Source organism: Nicotiana tomentosiformis, chromosome 3, assembly GCF_000390325.3.
Source record: "Nicotiana tomentosiformis chromosome 3, ASM39032v3, whole genome shotgun sequence".
NCBI classification, from domain to species: Eukaryota; Viridiplantae; Streptophyta; class Magnoliopsida; order Solanales; family Solanaceae; genus Nicotiana; species Nicotiana tomentosiformis.
Window position 1 is genome coordinate 72,753,129 of NC_090814.1, and position 18,597 is coordinate 72,771,725.

Sequence of the window (18,597 nt, forward strand, 5' to 3'; positions counted from 1 at the left end):
GTGGAGGTGACGAAAGGGTAGCTCTCATATGCATTTTCTAGTACGGAACCCTTCTCTTTTTCCATTTATTATTCGAATTTTCTTTCTTTTCCTTTTTGTTTTATTCCTTGTTGTTTGTTTGTACGCAAGAGAAGTGTCATAGGTGTGCCACTAACCGTTTTCTTTGTGAGTTATGTTTGTTTGTTGGTTACATTTTTAATAAAAATTTGACATAAAATACGAGTAATAAATTTAACTTTCCTGGCAATGCAAGCATGAGAATCATGCTATCACTTGCTAGCTATCTTTGTCCTCCTCCCACATCGTTTATTACCATGAAATAAGAGAACTAGTGTCAGTTAGAACCAACCACTTTATCATTATTCACTGTTTTTCTTTCTCTACAAAAAAAAAACTAAGAAACTATATATACACGTAGTTAGTTTCGATTGAGAAAGTTCCATCCAATAGCGCTTAGCCATGTGTGTAGATCGAAATGGCCTCGTGGAGCCGGTCAACGATAGCCTAAGAGAGAAGAAAAATGACGCATATGATCGTACTCGAGCTTTAGATCAATGTCCCAGAAGTAAGGAATATGCATGTGTGCTTCAACGAAAACATTAAAACAAACTAATTCAGCTCTACGTAAAATAGCTAAAGTGCGATTAAACAGTTGACATGATATATTTTCTTACATTACAAGCGAAGATCATATATATGTGTGGGTATATATATGCTTGTCGATTAGTTAAATAACCTAACCAATTATTTCAGTTTCAAAAAATATTTGGTTCTCTAAGCTATAGGGTATACATAAGTCGGGTTGGTTTAGGTTCTTCAATTATCACCTCAAACCAATTGTGTCAGATTTTTTAAATCTATAAACTAACAAAAGTCGAGTTTTTCAATATCGATTTTTATTGAGTTTTTCAATTTTTTTTGTTGATAAAAACTTCATAACACAAAACATATAACATGTTCCCCAAATATTTCTTTGGTCCTAGTATGATACAACTATATAAGGTGTTAACCAAGAAAATAACACAAACTAATGTGAGATGAGTCATGACATTATACTAAAATATTCAATAATAAAAATACAGAAATCGCATAAAATAAATATTGCTATTAATAAGCCACAATGAAAATGAGCATAATCTAAAATTTCTAAGTCATGCTAAAATAAGTATGATGTAAACTAAGAATCCACCAAACTGTATAGAGAACCCGGTTCTCTATCAGTTCTCACAGAACACATACACAACAGTAAGTAAATAATACAATAACATTTTACGTGGAAAACTTTCAGCTCACGCGATTAAAAATCACGACCTACACTCGTAGGATTTCAACTTTACTAACCGAGTAACTTTAGATTACAACCTATTGTAACCTAGAAATTAAACTCTTAATCCTCACCTACTTGTAATAACTATATTGCAAGCCTCTTGGTAATAACGCTATTAAAAAGTTAACCACTTTGACTAACTCTAGTCAAACACAAACACAAGGTTTATGGTTTACAAAGGTATCCTACAAGATGCTTCTAAATAAGCTGAGTAGGAGTTACAAGTGAATAACATTATCAAAGATACAACAATATTAAGGACACATGATGTACTCAATGCTGGGATCTGGTCCTTCGTTTTGTTGCTGCTTTGTTCTTCAATGTCTTTGAGTAAATGAAGGCGGCTGCACACTAGAGAGTAAAATGTGTTTTAGGATTTTGCAAGTGTATCTAATCCCTTGCCTCATGTTGGTAATATATAGGTGAGGTCACTAAAGATGACGCAAGCAAGTATCAAGTACACAATATGCTTCAACAATAACTGTTGCACTATTGCATGTACTGTGCAGCAACTTTAACAACTGTAAAGAGTTGACTTGTACTGTGACCGGAGGAACTGATATCCATCTGTTCCCTCTGATGTTCCCTTACCTGATTGCATTGGAACTTGTGCCAGATATTTGACTTGTTGGTCTGAGCACGGAGAGGCTTTGTATCAGATTCTTTATCTGATTCTCATATGAAGTTTGTTAAATCATCACAACAAAAAGGCACATAACTTATCAATTTTTCCCTTTTTGATGATGAAAAACTTAGAATTGATATTCCCCCTTAGAACCAAACCTCCATATTATTCCCCCTGCATATTAGCCATATTCTCCTGAGAACCTGTTTTTCCTCTTCAATTTTTTCCCCCTTTTGGCATCATAAGAATAATTTTACAAGTAAACACAAAAGGAAGTCCAGGAAAGTTAACTCATGTCACTTGTGTGCACACAACATAGCTAAAGACAGAGCACCAGAGTATAACATGCATAGAAAGAGAACTAAGATGCTCATTAAATTTAAGGAGAAGAAAAACTAGTAGTACCATCATTACAAAATATTCACAAAATAAACATTACTAAAGTACCACAGTCATAGGGACAATATATCAAAACAGGACACTGGGAGATAGAACAGGGACTGATAAACTGAACATTGACAAGGGGACATTTTAGGGGGGCACTAGAAGTGGGAGGGAAGGACGAAGGGGCAAGAGCCTTGGGGAGACCATCCACTCGAGCATTTGCATCCCTCTGCTCATTAATCAGCTGCTCTTTCAGGTTCTCAACCTGTTTCCTCAGCTCTGCATTCTCAGCCGTCAAGCGGGCAACTTCTGCACCCTGAGGACTGTTAGAACCAGGTTCCTCTCTGGTTTGTCTTAGATTTCCTTCAAGAATGGCATTTTGTGCCTTCAGCCTCTTTATCTCCTCATTAGCAGCACTCTGAGCATCAATCAACTGAGAAATTGTAGAATTGTTGTCAACTCCCCCCTTCTTATCAATACACTCGCATTCCTCCAAGGTATTCATTGAGAACATTTGCTTACGAGTTCTCACGACTGCTTTTCCCAAGGGGACTTTGAAATGTTCAAAAACTTTAGTAAGCAAGAACCTATATGGCAACCCATGGTTCCCATTCCTCATTCACCTCTTCGTCTTCAACTTCCACAACATTGGTCGGAGGCAGATCCTCTACATCAATTAATCAACTCGCCTTCATCAATCTTCTTCTCTTCTTTTTCTCCTTATTCTGCTTTAAGATATTTTTGAGGGCGTCATTCTTCTGCTGCCTAGTAGTGGGTCTCTTAAGAATAGACTCTTTAGAAGTTGTCCTACTACTCATAGCAGCGAGGAACTTGGCTACAGACACATTGTCATAATCCTCCTCACTCCCATCCCCTTTTTCCTCTCACACATACTTCATTTCTAGATATACAAAGTCTAAAGGAGTTGCATCTAGGTGAGGGAAATGAGGAGGGTCAGTACTGTCCATGGGCTATTTAGTGGAGCATGGAGTTTCATACCAAGTAGGAGCAGAGAACTCCTCTTAGGCAGAGGGAGCAGGTCCCTCTATTAGCTCACTTGTAGTACTGACTAGTACCAAGTCACCTTGAGGCACCAGGTCCTCATTTCCATCCCTATTCTCTTGCTTCCCCCTGAGCCACAATACTCACACAACCAGACACAGACTCCCAACGGGGCATCCTTTAGTAGCAATAGACAACATATTTTCTATAACTTCTTTCTCACCCAAATCTTCTAGCAATGCAGTATTAGTAAGAGCTAGATAAGCATTACCTGATGGAGATAGGATGTTTAGATCAAAATTTTGAATAGAGGGGGTGTCAGATACACCAGATTCTTTACCAAGACCAGTGACAACCACTCGGTCCACACTTTCTTCCTCAACCCGCTGACTCGAGACCTCTGTACCTTTTTCCCCTTCCGGTCCTTCTACTTTCATTTTTTTTGTTGTAGCAGAGGGAGATATCAAAGCGACAAACTTCTTAGGAGTTTGGGTTTTCCGCTACGATAAGAACCAGAACTCGATGAAGTAGGGGGGAAGCAGTGAGTGGTGGTTGGTTGGTGATAGGGGTTTTAGTAGGTGAAAGATGAGGCTCCGATTCTAAAAGATGTGCTTCGTGAGACAAAAGAATAATAGGGATTTCAGTGGTGGCTTTTGGAGACTCTGATTTTTGTGAAGACATGATTAATTTTAAGAGTGAAGACACGAAAGAGAGGGTTTTCAAAGAGAAAGAGAGAGTTTGATGGCTTTGATATAGATAATTATGAGAGAGACTTGTCTTTTGGGGTTATTTAGAGGGAAAAGAGGGACCAGTTATAAATGGACGTGATGGAATGGGTAGTCGGGTTGGTTTGTAACGGGTGTGACATTTGGGTTTTAGACATATGGGAAAAGGGCGGACATACTTAATGACATGTCACACTTAGCAGTTCAAAATATATGTGAGTGTAAGAGGAACTACTAACCTGAGTCACGGGAACCAGGTTCCCTGACTAATTTTGCAAATATGAGCATCATCCTTCTAACAGACTGCAATGTCATTAGCTGCTTTTTTATCCTGTAATTTCCATATGTGTTTACCTGTAATGGTATAGAATTGAGTTATAAGTTGCTAGAAAATACTTTTTTATAATTTACCTTACCATCCTTTCATAGCCAGTCATTGAGGGACCAAATTCTCAATTTAATTTGTTCAATCCTAACTCCAGGCGATTCTTTTCAAAACGCTCTCTTTTTAGTGCTTTGGTGAAGATATCAGATACTTGGTCCTCTATTTTGCAGAACTTCATACAAATGAGACCTTTTTTAACATTGTCCCTCATAAAATGGTGTCGCACATGAATGTGCTTTGTCCTCTTATGCTAAATGAGGTTCTTTGCCATATTGAGGGCACTTGTGTTGTCACACAACAGTGGTACACAGTCTGAGAATACACCAAAATCTTCTAATTATTGCTTGATCCATAGTAGTTTAGCACAACATGAGACAGCTACTACATATTCAGCTTCTGCAGTTGAATGGGCTACAAAATTTTATTTCTTTGTTCCCCATGAAATTAAGCATAATCCCAGAAAATGAGCCATATCAGATGTGCTCTTCCTATCCACCAAGTAACCAGCATAATCAGCATCACCTTATCCAATTAAGTCAAAATTGTCTCCTGAGGGATAATAGAGGACCATGTCCTGTGTTCCTTTGAGATATGTCAGAATTCTTTTAGCATCTTTCAAATGAGATTCTTTAGGACTTGATTGGAATCTAGCACACAACCCCGCACTGAACACAATGTCAGGTCTGCTGGTTGTTAGGTACAAGAGAGAACCAGTGATACCCTAATACATGGTTTCATTTATAGGGGAACATGGTTCGTCTGTGTCTAGACGAGTGGCAGTAGCAATGGGAGTATCAATGGTCTTTGAACTTTCCATCTTAAACCTCTTCAGAATCTCCTTAATGTATTTATGTTGACTTGTCATCGTTCCTTTAGAGGTTTGCTTAACTTGTAGTCCTAGGAAGAAGTTTAGTTCCCCCATCATACTCATCTCAAACTCGCTTCCCATAAGCTTGGAAACTCCTCACACAAGGAGTCATTTGTTGCACCAAAGATGATGTCGTCAACATAGACCTGCACAATTAGCAGGTTCCTCCCTCTTTTCTTTAGAAAAAGAATGTTGTCAATTTTCCCTCTAGTGAAGCCATTTTCCATAAGGAACCTGGATAACCTTTCATATCATGCACGAGGGGCCTGATTTAATCCATAGAGGCCTTGTCAAACTTGAATACATGTTCAGGATGCTCATGGCATTCAAAACCGGGTGGTTGTTTGACAAAGACTTCTTCTTTCAAATATCCATTCATAAAAGCACTCTTAACGTCCATTCGGAACAATTTGAATTTCAAATGAGATATAAAAGCAATAAGAATTCTGATAGCTTCCATTCTTGCAACTGGAGCAAATGTTTCTTCATAATCAATCACTTCTTCTTGATTATAGCCTTGAACCACCAGCCTGGCCTTATTTCTTGTTGTATTACCAAAGTTATCAAGCTTGTTTCTGAACACCCACTTAGTTCCACTAACTGTTATATCTGTTGGTCGAGGAACCAAGTGTCATACACTGTTTTTCTCAAATTGATGGAGCTCTTCTTTCATAGCAGTAATCCAGTCAGCATCTTTCAATGCTTCCTTGATATTTTTCAGCTTAATTTGAGACAGAAAAGCTGATAAAGAAAACATGTTTCTTAACTTTGATCTAATATGAATTCCTGAATATAGTGGAGTGATTACATTCTGCGGAGGATATGAGATTTTGCTCTTCCAGTTAGACACCTGAATCTTAGGGTGTAAAGGACCAGATTCTGCCGTATGAGACCCATCATTGGCATCCATAGAAGTGTGAGTACCACTTCTACGCTCAGCATTAGGGGTGCCTTGCACAACATTAACAACTCTATTTTCCATTTTAGTTATTGTGATAGAGGGACCGGGTTCCTCTGAATTAGCTGGAGGTTCTGTTGCATCTTCTCCACTAGACTCCTTGACTTGACTCTTCGGATCTGCCTTCCCATTTGCCATATCAATGACTTCTCCAGGAACCTTTGAATACTTTCCATCTTGATCATTCTTATCATGTGAATCCTTCCCACTTGATTGGTGTTATTCATCAAAGATTATATGTACTCTTTCCTCCACACATTGAGTTCTTTTGTTGCAGACCTTCTATGATTTGCTTTGTTAAGAATAACCAAAAAACAACCCTTCAACACTTTTAGCATCAAACTTTCCCAATGCTTCCTTACCATTATTGAGAACAAAACATTTACAACCAAATGCTCTCACGTAAGTCAGCTTTGGTTTTCTCTCGTTTATCAATTCATACAGGGTCTTGTTTAGGAGGGACATGATCATGCACTTGTTTATCAAATAGCAGGCATTCACTGCCTCAGCCCAAAAGCTCTTTGGTACGCCACTGTCAATTAGCATCGTCCTTGCCATGTCTTCGAGAGTTCTATTTTTCCTATCTACAACACCATTTTGTTGGGGGTGTTCTAAGAGCTGAAAAATTATGACTTATACCATTTTCAGCACAAAATTCATCAAATTTTGCATTGTCAAATTCGGTACCATGATCAAATCTTATGCTCACAATATTATAGCTCATCTTCAATTGGACCTGCTTCACAAAGGCATCAAATATTGGAAAGGTTTCATCCTTGGTTCTGAGGAACAAGGTCCATGTGAATTTGAAATAATCATCAACAATAACAAAGATGTACTTCTTTCCTCCTCTGCTGGGCATCCTCATAGATCCACACATATCCATATGGAGATGATCTAGTGGCCTTAAGGTGCTTACTTCCTTCTTTGGCTTGAATGAGGACCTATCTTGTTTCCTTTTCACACATGCATCACACACGTTGTGATCTTGGAACTTTGACTTCAGCAGCCAACGAACCAGGTCCTTCTTGATTATCTTGTTCAATAGAGAGAAGCTTGTATGCCCCAATCTTCTGTACCACAGCTCAACATCATCATGAACATCACTCAAACAAGTAAGATCGCCACTGTTCAGAGACTCAAAGTGTGCAACATAGATGTTTTTGAATCTTTTTGCCACCAAAACCACTTCACTTGTTACAAGATTGGTGACAATGCAAGACTTTGATAAGAACTCCATTTTGTTTCCTTTTCCGCATATTTGAGAGACACTCAGCAGGCTGTATTCAAGCCATTCATATAATACATATTTTCAGTTGAATGAGTGAGTGTCTTACCAAATTTTTCAACTCCCAGGATGTATCCCTTTTTGCCATTACTAAAGGACACACTCTTACCTTGCAGGTCTTTGACTGAAAGGAAATCATCATTACTTCCAGTCATGTGTTTAGAACAACCACTATCTATGTACCATCTTTGGCTGCTTCCTTTCAGGGCTGCATGCACAAGGAAATCAGATATTAGACTTAGGAACTCAAATAAGTTTGAGTCCCTTGTAATGAGGAAAGAGGCGAATTAAACTTCTTTTTGTCCAAGAAGGAATTACACGTTTCTTTTTTAGAGAACCAGGTTCCTTAGCAGTAGATAATTTTTCAACAAAAACTTTATTTTTCTGTTGGGACTAAAACCTTTCTTTACATGAATCTTTGAAATGGCCAGTGTTACTACAATAAGTGCAAAGCAAGTTATCAGGTACATTAACATACTTGCTATGTGGGTTGTAGGGAGTCTTTTATTTTTCGAACCCGATTGCTTGCCCGTTCCCCCATTACTTTTATACATATAAGTGATTGTGTCAAAGGACCATGTCCATTTTAGAGATTTATCTACGTCATTTTTAATCCTACTTAAATTTTTTAAGGTTGTCTATTTATTTTTTAAATTTCAGCACAAAGACTCAATTTTGTCTTTTTGAGTTCATTTTCAAGCTTAAGGTGTGCCTCACTCGCCACTTCCTTTCTCTTTGAAGAGTTCATGCAATTTTCTATTGAAGTTTTTACAGAATTATTGTCCCTTTTGTTTTACTCCTCTACCATTTCCTTTAGATCCACAACTACTACCAGCAAGTCATCTCTCTCATGTTCTACCTCTTCAATTTTCTCACTTAGAACATCTTTTTATTTCTTTAAATCCTCTATTTTTTCTTTCCAATCAACAACTATGACCAGTAAATCATCTCTCCCATGTTCTACCTCTCCTATTTTCTCAATTAAAGTATTTTTATCATTAATGAAATTATAGTAAGCATTAATCAAGACATTAGCTAAAGACACCGACTTCTTTTGAGAATAAGACTTCAGATTTCTTTGAACGTCTAGAAAGTTTATCTCATCGTCATCGTCATCATCATCTTCATCCTCATCAAATTTTTCCATTAGGGCAAATATGGAGTCATAGTTTGTTGCTTCGCCTTCAATGACCATCATAGAGGTGTCGCCTTGTTCATCATCACCCTCAGATTCACTAGAGGAATCTCCCCATGCAGTAAGAGCTTGTATTATAATATTATCAGCGACATCTCTTCTCTTGATTTTCCTGTCGGGGACCGGGTTCCTCTTGGCCGTCTTGCCTGTGTTGTACTTGTAATGGTCTTGCTTGTGGAGAGGACAATCTTTGATAAAATGTCCCGTCTTCTCGAATTTGTGACAGCAATCATAGCCTTTTTGTTATGCTAGAGAGCCCCTTTTTAAGAATGCCTCCATTTCTACAAACCATTTTATGAAACCTCCGTGTCAAATAGGCCATGTCAGCATCATCACCACTTGAGTCTCTTCTCCTTTCTGGGTTCTCTTCTTTTATGATCATTCTTCTTCTTCTTCATTTCGTAGGTCCTCAAATCTCTAATGAATTCGTCAATCATTAGCTTTTACAGATCTTTTGCCTCTATGATAGTATTGACATTGCTCTCCCAGGAAGCATGTAACACACTGAGTATTTTTTTTCTGACCAGTGTGTTCCTTGGGATACCCTCTCCTAGAGAATGAAGCTCATTGGTGATGGAAGTAAAACGAGCATGCATGTCCTGAATGGACTCATCCTCCTTCATCTTGAAGAGTTCATACTTAGTAGTGAGCATGTCGATTTTTGACTGCTTGACTTGAGTGGTACCCTCATGTGCAATTTGGAGAGCCTCTTATATTTCCTTGGCAGATTGACAGACTGAGATTTGGTTGTACTCGTCTGGTCCAATACCATAGACAAGGATCTTTTTTGCTCGGAAGTTTTTCTCGATGGCTTTACGATCGGCATCATTGTACTCCTTCCTTGTCTTTGGAACTTGGACAACTGTCTCGCCAATGGTCTTCATAGGAACAAAGGGTCCGTCGCAGATGACATCCCAGAGCTCCGAATGTTCAGCCATGCTAAAATCATGCATTCATGTCTTCCACCATCCATAGTATTGTCCATTGAATCTTGGTGGTTTGCAAGTTGATTTACCTTCTTCAAAATTTGGTAAAGGAGCCATGAAGATCATTTCTAGGTATTAGCCTTAAAGAAAGAACCTGTTCTGATACCAATTGATGTAAACTAAGAGTCCACTATAAAGAGTTGACTTGTACTGTGACCGGAGGAACTGATATCCATCTGTGACCGGAAGAACTGATATCCATATGTTCCTCTATTGTTCCCTTAGCTGATTGCATTGGAACTTGTGCCAAATATTTGACTTATTGGTCTTAGAGCGGAGAGGCTTTGTATCAGGTTCCCTATTTGGTTCTCATATTAAATTTGTTAAATCATCAAAACAAAAAGGCACAAAACTTATCAAAGTACGACTAATAAGTACTAAATATTAATTACATGATTAAGCAATAAAAAAAAGTTATGCATTTTCATTGTCTAAGCCAATACAAAAAAAAAATAGATATTCAATTCTATTATCATTCCTAGTATTGAATTAAATTTCTTTTGTTAGTATTAATATTGATTTGGTTTTGTTTTAGGCTTTATTTATTTTACTATATTTATGAGCTATATAACGTATTGGACCATTCAAAAATTCAAGTTCAAGCTTGAATTAATACGCTAAAAGAGAGAACTATGAAAAAGTTTAAGAACTATTAATAAATTACATTACAATATATATTTTTATATAAAAAATATTTTTAAAAACTTGTATGCATATAATGTCGGGTTGGTTTAGTTTCGATTCGACTTTCTTTAGTTAAATCAAACCAAATCAATTATTGATGGTTTTTTTCAACACCAAATCAAATCAAATCAAACTATAATCGATTTTTTTCGATTTGACTCGTATTATTGACTTGATGCGGTTTGACGATTTCCTTCGTACACACCTGCTACTAGGTGATATGAAACTTCTACGGACCAAAGGGCAGTGATGGTGGTTATCTAGTCTATCTACGTAAACCCTTAATTCTAGCAATCCATTTAACCACGAGTAAAATTATACTACAAAGAGTGCAAGTGTAGTGGGTCCCTGTCATGATTAATGTCCTATGTAATGCAATTTGCTGTGTTTTATACTTAATAGAATTACAATATATTTTCACTATGATTAAAGTTGTCGTATATTTATCCCTTTCCCTTTAAGGTGATAAGTATACCTTAACAAGAGGTGGGCATCACAGCCAAATGTCAAGCAAAATTGATCTAATACTATGAGTAAAGGTAAAGTACAATAGTAGTAGGTGATCAAAACTAGGGGCGGCAAACGGGCGGGTCGGGTCGGATATGGAAAGAGTCGAAAACGTGTAATGAAAAATGGATAAATTATTCGATCCGACTCATATTTAATGCAGATAAAAAATGAGCTAACCGACGGATCCATGGCTTCATGAATATGATCACTTTTGGGAGAATTCCTAGTCTCCCAAACTTGAGGAACCCTCAATTTGAGGTTTAACAAATGTAAAAGTTAAACCCATTGGTTATCCATTTTCAAAATAGATAATATGGTTCTTATCCATGTTTGACCCGTTTATAAAAAGTTCATTATCCAACCCATTTTTTAGTGGATAATATGAGTAATTAACTATTTTTTTAACCATTTTGCCGTCACTAATCAAAACTATTTAGCTATCAACCAAAGTACTCGTACAATCGAAGTTTGGATTCTACATTTTGTAGTGTGGTAGAGGGAAAACACTAGAGAGAAGAGAATCATTGTGTTTAAAACTTTAATCTTTATCAATGAATACACTTTAAAACATTAATGATACAAAGTAAAATTTGCCCATCATTTTAAAATCTTACAAAAGTCAAAATGGTGTAAAAATAGCTGGAATTTAATTGATGATGCCCATCGTTTCATGTCACCCATATCCTTACTATATTTTGTACATTTTCCAGACTTTGAATTACAACCTCGGTACAGTGAAAATTTCCCACTTGAAAGTAACAATATTAAATGTAAAACAGTTCCCAGTACCGTACATGGCAGGCGTTTCAAGATAAATACTTGGGGTACTTAGCAGATTTAATGAATCCCAATGTACTATCTCTAAAAAGGCCACACTTGTTCACATATAGTAATACTGTTTTTATTCTTTTTCTTTTGAAGGTTCTCTCTCTATCTTTTTGTTTTTCTATAATTTAGGTGTTCGAAAATTCGCGCATCTCAACTAATTTCACAAGATAACTGTTACTTTCCACTAGTATAAATATCATATAACTATGTCTATCAAAGTTTGGATAGGCGGGAAAAAATCACCTAATATTTTTGCTTTCATTAAAATTTGAACTCAGGACCTCATGATTCTCCGCCTACTTGGTAACTTTATCTTTTTGTTTTCTTCCTTCTTTGCTTTGCCTTTAAGGGGAGAGCAGTGGATAACGGATTCAAAATCTTGTACTCCTATTAAAGTAAGTACTTGAATAATGGACCATTATAAATGTTGTGTATATACTTGTGTCCACATTAAAAATGATTGATATTAATCATCATTAATCAAGTTAATATTAGAGGCACCTGATGATTAAAAAACATTTTGAAGGATTTTTCCAATTAAAGATGTGGTCCTCTCCTAGCATGACCCAATGTCACAATGTGCTTTCATTTGCTAGTTCAAAGTGGAAAAAAGGGAAAGAAACAAGAATTACAAAGAATAAAAAAGGGAAGAGCAAATAAGTTTAAAGGAATAATGTGGGGAAGTGGGAAATCAAAAACAAACTTTCTTGGATCCTGCGTTAAACATTGCCACTATACTACTGCCCAAATTCTATTATCAAAATTTTTGGTTGGCTAAAGATAAAGGAAACAGGGAATGATACAAAAGTGGTGGGGAAAAATTAAAAAAGAAAAAGAGGAATGAAATCTAAGAAAACCAAAAGTATTAAGAGAGCAGAAAAAAGTTGAAAAATACTGAGGAAAGAGAGACATACAAAGAAAATTAAAGCAAAAGAAAACAGATGAATTGTGTGAGTAGTAGTATGGGAGTTACAAACAGAAGTAGAAGCAGAAACTAAAGACCAACAAGAAGAAGGAATAGTACAAGTATTTATTTAACCAATATGGGTTAGGGTGTGATGAATAGGATCCCATATCATTAATAAGAGGTATCGAGTTCGAGCCTTGGGTATGGAAAAAATTATATTAAGAAGAGCTTCCCACTTAATAGGCCTTACGCGTCACGAATTCGAATATACAATTTCGTTCTAATGTGCGTACCGGACACTGGGTAGAAAATCAAAAATATTTATTTAGATTTTTGGACTTCTTTTTAAATTTTCTTTTCTCTCTCTTCACACCAAACAAAACCCACTGATGGCAAACTAAATCATTATGAAAAAAACTCTGTTTCTAGCACTCCTAAAAAGCAATTTCTAACAATCAAAACCTTCCCTTCCCTTAAATTTACCTCTCTTTTCACACCCCATTTCTCAACCATTTCCTATTCCACCATAACCATGAAACACTCCCTTTCTCTCTTTCTCACCACAGCCATCTCAGTTTTCTTCTTTCTAACAAGATTTTCTCTTGTTTTCTCAATTAGTAGTTCAAATCTTCCTCTACAACTCATTTCTCTTTTGTCTTTAAAATCCTCTTTTCATGACCCTCACAACAATTTCCATGACTGGGATCCTACACTTGCCTTTTCAAGACCAAGTTCACATATTTGGTGTTCTTGGTCTGGCATCAAATGTGATAAAAAAACTAGCCAAATCACATCACTTGATCTCTCAAGGAGAAATCTTTCTGGTACAATTCCAACATATATCAGAAACTTAGTACACCTTCACCACCTTAATTTAAGTGGAAATTCCTTAGATGGTCCTCTCCAAACAGTCCTTTTCGAATTCCCTTTTCTTAAAACTCTTGACATTAGTCACAACTCTTTTAATTCCACGTTCCCACCTGGCATTTCAAGACTCAAGTCTTTAGCACACTTAAATGCATATAGTAATGATTTCATAGGCCCTTTGCCTGAAGAAATTGTTCAGCTTCCTAATCTTGAGTACCTTAACCTTGGCGGAAGTTATTTCGAGGGTGTAATTCCAAAAACTTATGGTAACTTTTCAAAGCTGAAGTTTTTACACTTGGCTGGAAATGTATTAACAGGTCCAATTTTACCTGAGTTTGGTTTGTTGAAACAGCTTGAACATATAGAGATCGGTTACAACAATTTCAGTGGTGGTATCCCTGTTGAATTTTCTTCTTTGTCAAATTTGAACTATCTTGATATTTCTCAAGCCAACATTTCTGGTTTTCTCCCTTTTGGGATAGGCAATTTGACAAAGCTTGAAAATTTGCTTCTTTTCAAGAACCATTTGTTTGGTATAATACCGCTGTCTTTCGCCAAACTGAAATTGTTGAAATCGTTGGATTTATCCGACAATTATCTCACAGGAACTATTCCTGAAGGGATTTCAGGATTTAAGGAACTTACCCTCTTGAATTTGATGAACAATAACTTAACAGGTGAAATTCCACAAGGAATTGGTGAGCTTCCTAATCTTGAAATGTTGGCTTTGTGGAATAATTCATTCACTGGAATTTTACCACAGAAGTTGGGTTCAAATGCAAAGCTACAAAAACTTGACGTCTCTTCAAATCAATTATCAGGTCCCATTCCACCAAATCTTTGTCTCAGTAACAACTTAGTTAAACTGATCCTGTTTTCAAACCAGTTTATTGGTGAGCTTCCTTCTTCCTTAGCAAATTGCACTGCGTTAACGCGGTTTAGAATTCAAAACAACAGACTCAACGGCTCAATACCTTTGGGTTTCGGTTTTTTGCCCAATTTAACGTTCTTGGACATGAGCAAAAACAATTTTTCCGGTCCAATTCCAAAAGATTTTGGGAATGCTGTCAAATTGGAGTATTTGAACATATCAGAGAATTCATTCAACAGTGAGTTGTCTGATAGTATCTGGAGTTCGACAAGCTTACAGATATTTTCAGCAAGTTACAGTGGCCTAATCGGGAATATTCCCAATTTCAAAGGATGTCGAAGTTTGTACAAAGTTGAGCTTGAAGGAAACAATCTAACAGGAAGTATTCCATGGGATATTGAGCATTGTGAGAAGCTCATTTGCTTGAATTTTCGACGAAATTCGCTTACTGGAATCATTCCCTGGGAAATATCTGCAATTCCTTCTATAACGGAAGTTGATTTGTCTCATAATTTTCTCACTGGAACAATCCCTTCGAATTTTGCCAATTCCAGTACTTTGGAAAATTTCAATGTGTCCTATAATCAACTCACTGGTCCAGTGCCTTCTTCGGGCTCAATATTCTCAAGCCTACATTCCTCGGCCTTCGTTGGAAACGAAGGCCTTTGTGGTACTGTCGTTCAAAAACCTTGCGGGACCAGCGGGCTCGCTGCTGGAGCCCTGGAAGTCAAGCCGCAGCCAAAAAAGACAGCTGGCGCAGTTGTCTGGATAATGGCTGCGGCTTTTGGTATTGGGTTGTTTGTCCTTATAGCCGGGAGCCGATGTTTTCACGCCAATTACAGCAGGCGATTTTCGGGAGAAAGGGAAGTTGGGCCGTGGAAGTTAACGGCATTTCAGAGGTTGAACTTTACGGCGGATGATGTGTTGGAGTGTTTGACAATGACGGACAAGATCCTCGGAATGGGTTCAACAGGGACAGTGTACAAAGCCGAGATGCCAGGTGGCGAGATCATAGCGGTGAAAAAGCTATGGGGAAAACACAAGGAGACGATCAGGAAAAGGCGTGGCGTTTTAGCCGAGGTCGATGTTTTAGGCAACGTAAGACATAGGAACATCGTAAGATTGTTAGGTTGTTGCAGCAACAACGAGTGTACGATGTTGTTGTACGAGTACATGCCCAATGGTAGCCTCGACGACTTGTTGCATGGGAAGAACAAGGACGCTAATTTGGTAGCTGATTGGCTTACTAGGTACAAGATCGCGCTCGGGGTGGCTCAGGGGATTTGTTATCTGCATCATGATTGTGATCCAGTCATTGTTCATCGCGATCTTAAGCCTAGTAATATTCTTTTGGATGGTGAAATGGAGGCTAGAGTTGCTGATTTTGGTGTTGCTAAATTGATTCAGTGTGATGAATCTATGTCGGTAATCGCTGGATCTTATGGCTACATTGCACCTGGTAAGTTTTATTAAACTTTTTATCTTATTCTTTAATTAAATTGTTATTGACAGAATTTTTTGTTTGTTTTTTTGAAGAAATTACATGGTTGTTTTAGATGTTTATCCAAAAAATATTTGTCATATCCGTTTAGTTCGTTTTGTAGGGTGACGAAAAAGGGGTCACTTGCGTGCTAAACGTGGTGTCATTGTCACTAACATCATGCATTTTGAGTGAAAGCATGATATATCTTGTTTTTTTTTTGTCGTTAATATTCTATGTCAAATGCCTCAACTGCTTCAAATTAGTGGAATCTTCTTTAACCATAACCAGATATAGTAGCAGTAAATTCATTTTTTGAATTTGAGCGCAACAATCTGATATCTCTAGATTGAACTTTTTATTAGGATAATAGCCGTGTCTATAATCTTCTAACATATGGTTCAATTGAACTTATAATTTTTGACGCAGAACATAAATTTATATTTAAAGATTCATTAAAATTGCTACAAATAGTAGATATAAACCTATAATTTTAGAAACATCAATGATAAAAAAAAACCTTAAAAACTAAACTCATATGTGTCTCTTTAGTTTAGCAAAAGAGGTGGTCTAAAATTTTAAGTAAAGGGTCATTAAGTATTTCTTTACTCGTAATTCTTTGTGAAGTTTCAAATTTAACATAAATATATTTTAAAATAAAATTCAAGTGAAAATTATATAAGCTAAATTTTAAGCGGAGGAGTAAGGGCGGCGGAACCACCGTCTGTTTCTTTTCTCTTTTTGCAGTTTTAGCCACGACTTTGTAGTGCTTCAGAAGAATTGCGCACTAGTACTGCGCGTGAATTGCTCCCTTCGCCTTTACGTTTAAACTATTGCTTTTTGTTATTCTTTGGACCCACCAAGATTTTGTCAAGCTAGTCATATAAAATTGTATTTAACCCCTTTGATTTATTAGTACTAGTACTACATTCCCTGACTTTAAATGTTCAAAAGTCAAACATTTTTTGCGCTAGCAGACAAATTGCTATGATAACAAACTATTTAATTCTTATCTTTCCATTATTATAGACTTGACATCATAGTTATTACTACTATTAAACATGTTTATGTGTTTAATGATGCAGAATACGCGTATACATTGCAAGTTGATGAGAAGAGTGACATTTACAGTTATGGTGTGGTGTTAATGGAAATTTTATCAGGGAAAAGATCAGTAGAACCAGAATTTGGTGATGGAAATAGTATTGTAGATTGGTTTAGGTCCAAGATTAAGACTAAAAATGGGATATACGACGTGTTGGATAAAAATGCTGGCGCTTCGTGTCTTTCTGTGAGGGAGGAAATGATGTTGTTGCTAAGGGTGGCATTGCTCTGCACGAGCCGGAATCCGGCGGACAGGCCATCGATGAGGGACGTTGTGTCTATGTTGCAAGAGGCCAAGCCTAAGAGGAAGTTGCCTGGAGCTGTGGGTACTGGTGATAACAATGCAATTGCTGCTATTCCTTTGGCTCAAAAGGCCAATGTGGAGTGTTAATATAATTGGAGATTTGGGCTTGTTTTTCTTCTCTTTAATTTGATTTTTCAACTTAGTCTTCTCTTTAAATAGTGGGGGGATTGGTATAGGAGAAGTTAGTACTTAATATTTTTCTTTCTTGAATTTTTGCTAATAGAAACATTCCCGAGTGTTCTCTTTCCTTTGTTCTTTGACATTAGATTGAGGCTATGACATGGGTATCTTTGCTAACAAATCTTTGGATGAGTTCTCCCCTTGGGAACCGTTACTCTATGACTGTCATTTTTTCTTGGTAAGCGGTGTTAATATGTGTTATTTTTTATATTATGCACAACATTTTTATTTTGTATACTATCTATAAACACATATTTAACAAACAATTCGACGAAGCGGTGTCACGTGACACCGCTTACCGCAAGGTGTATCCGCCCTGCTCTTGGGCCTCAAGCATTTACCTTTAAAAAAAAGTTAAATAGCCGTTCATCCAACCGCTACATTTAGTCGCTTAAACTATAAATGGCATGCGTCTATATAAAAAAATAAATCATGTATAATATGTGTATAACCGTGTCAGTGTATAATCCATGAACAATGAATCGACTTGGCTATTTGTATAAGATCCCGGAAAAGAAAAGATGAATTAGAAGAAACTTTAGTAATAAACTTTGATCTTAAAATTCTGGCTTACACATAGGCTAAAGAATGAAGATTTTCAAGAACTGGCTACTCCTCTTCTTAACCCTGTTAGCAAATGGAATACAATGGACCCAGCTTTATCTCTTTTCCACATAGAACTGGGCTTTTAGATTAACCTGAGAATTTTAACACTGCTAATTTCATTCATCATCTTGCTTATGACTAAATCATTCCTAAGCTTGATTTCTTTGGAAGTAAGACCCCCCTCCCGGATCTCATAGAAAAATAACGAAGCCCTATGATTTTTTCTCAAATATCAAAGCTTGTTGTTTAGATCTTTACTAAACTCGTCCCTTTACCTTCTATTAGGTGAGATTTGAAGCGTTATCTCAATGTCTTTTTCCTTCTACCAATAGATTTTTTTTGGGATGACTTAAATAGGAGTGTAATTTTCACACTGTCAGAATAGAATTAACACGATCCAATTAATCTTGGTGGGAATTTTAAACTTTAGATATCCAGTTTAGCTTTCACCCCATTTGTGAGATTTTACTGGGTTTGTTGTTGTTGTATCCAGTTTAGCTTTCTGAGTATAGT

At 36.8% G+C, this 18,597-nt stretch overlaps 3 protein-coding genes across 3 annotated transcripts; 1 reads left to right on the forward strand and 2 right to left on the reverse strand.

Annotated features, from left to right (window-relative positions):
• Positions 1 to 3,481: 3,481 nt before the first annotated feature.
• LOC138908000 (uncharacterized) lies at positions 3,482 to 5,776 on the reverse strand. Its single transcript, XM_070198629.1, has 3 exons — positions 5,621 to 5,776; positions 4,303 to 4,417; positions 3,482 to 3,609 (listed from the first exon to the last, which is right to left on the reverse strand). The coding sequence occupies exons 1-3, from the start codon at positions 5,774 to 5,776 to the stop codon at positions 3,482 to 3,484; spliced, it is 399 nt and encodes a 132-aa protein (XP_070054730.1).
• A 171-nt stretch (positions 5,777 to 5,947) lies between these two features.
• Positions 5,948 to 6,832, reverse strand: LOC138908001 (uncharacterized). The gene is made up of 2 exons (XM_070198630.1): positions 6,594 to 6,832; positions 5,948 to 6,482 (listed from the first exon to the last, which is right to left on the reverse strand). The coding sequence occupies exons 1-2, from the start codon at positions 6,830 to 6,832 to the stop codon at positions 5,948 to 5,950; spliced, it is 774 nt and encodes a 257-aa protein (XP_070054731.1).
• A 6,327-nt stretch (positions 6,833 to 13,159) lies between these two features.
• On the forward strand, positions 13,160 to 17,599 carry LOC104105139 (leucine-rich repeat receptor-like protein kinase TDR). The gene is made up of 2 exons (XM_009613386.4): positions 13,160 to 15,869; positions 16,976 to 17,599. Exons 1-2 carry the CDS (start codon positions 13,205 to 13,207, stop codon positions 17,383 to 17,385), a joined length of 3,075 nt encoding a protein of 1,024 aa, XP_009611681.1. The 5' UTR covers positions 13,160 to 13,204; the 3' UTR covers positions 17,386 to 17,599.
• Positions 17,600 to 18,597: the final 998 nt, after the last annotated feature.

Coding starts and splice junctions, on each gene's coding strand:
- LOC138908000 (XM_070198629.1), bottom strand. CDS start 5,776: ATGGAAGCTATCAGAATTCTTATTGCTTTTATATCTCATTTGAAATTC. Junction 4,418..5,620: donor GCCATGAGCATCCTGAACAT/GTATTCAAGTTT, acceptor ATACCATTACAG/GTAAACACATATGGAAATTA. Junction 3,610..4,302: donor ACCTGGTTCCCGTGACTCAG/GTTAGTAGTTCC, acceptor TATCTCCATCAG/GTAATGCTTATCTAGCTCTT.
- LOC138908001 (XM_070198630.1), bottom strand. CDS start 6,832: ATGGCAAGGACGATGCTAATTGACAGTGGCGTACCAAAGAGCTTTTGG. Junction 6,483..6,593: donor GATGCTAAAAGTGTTGAAGG/GTTGTTTTTTGG, acceptor ACACCAATCAAG/TGGGAAGGATTCACATGATA.
- LOC104105139 (XM_009613386.4), top strand. CDS start 13,205: ATGAAACACTCCCTTTCTCTCTTTCTCACCACAGCCATCTCAGTTTTC. Junction 15,870..16,975: donor TTATGGCTACATTGCACCTG/GTAAGTTTTATT, acceptor TTAATGATGCAG/AATACGCGTATACATTGCAA.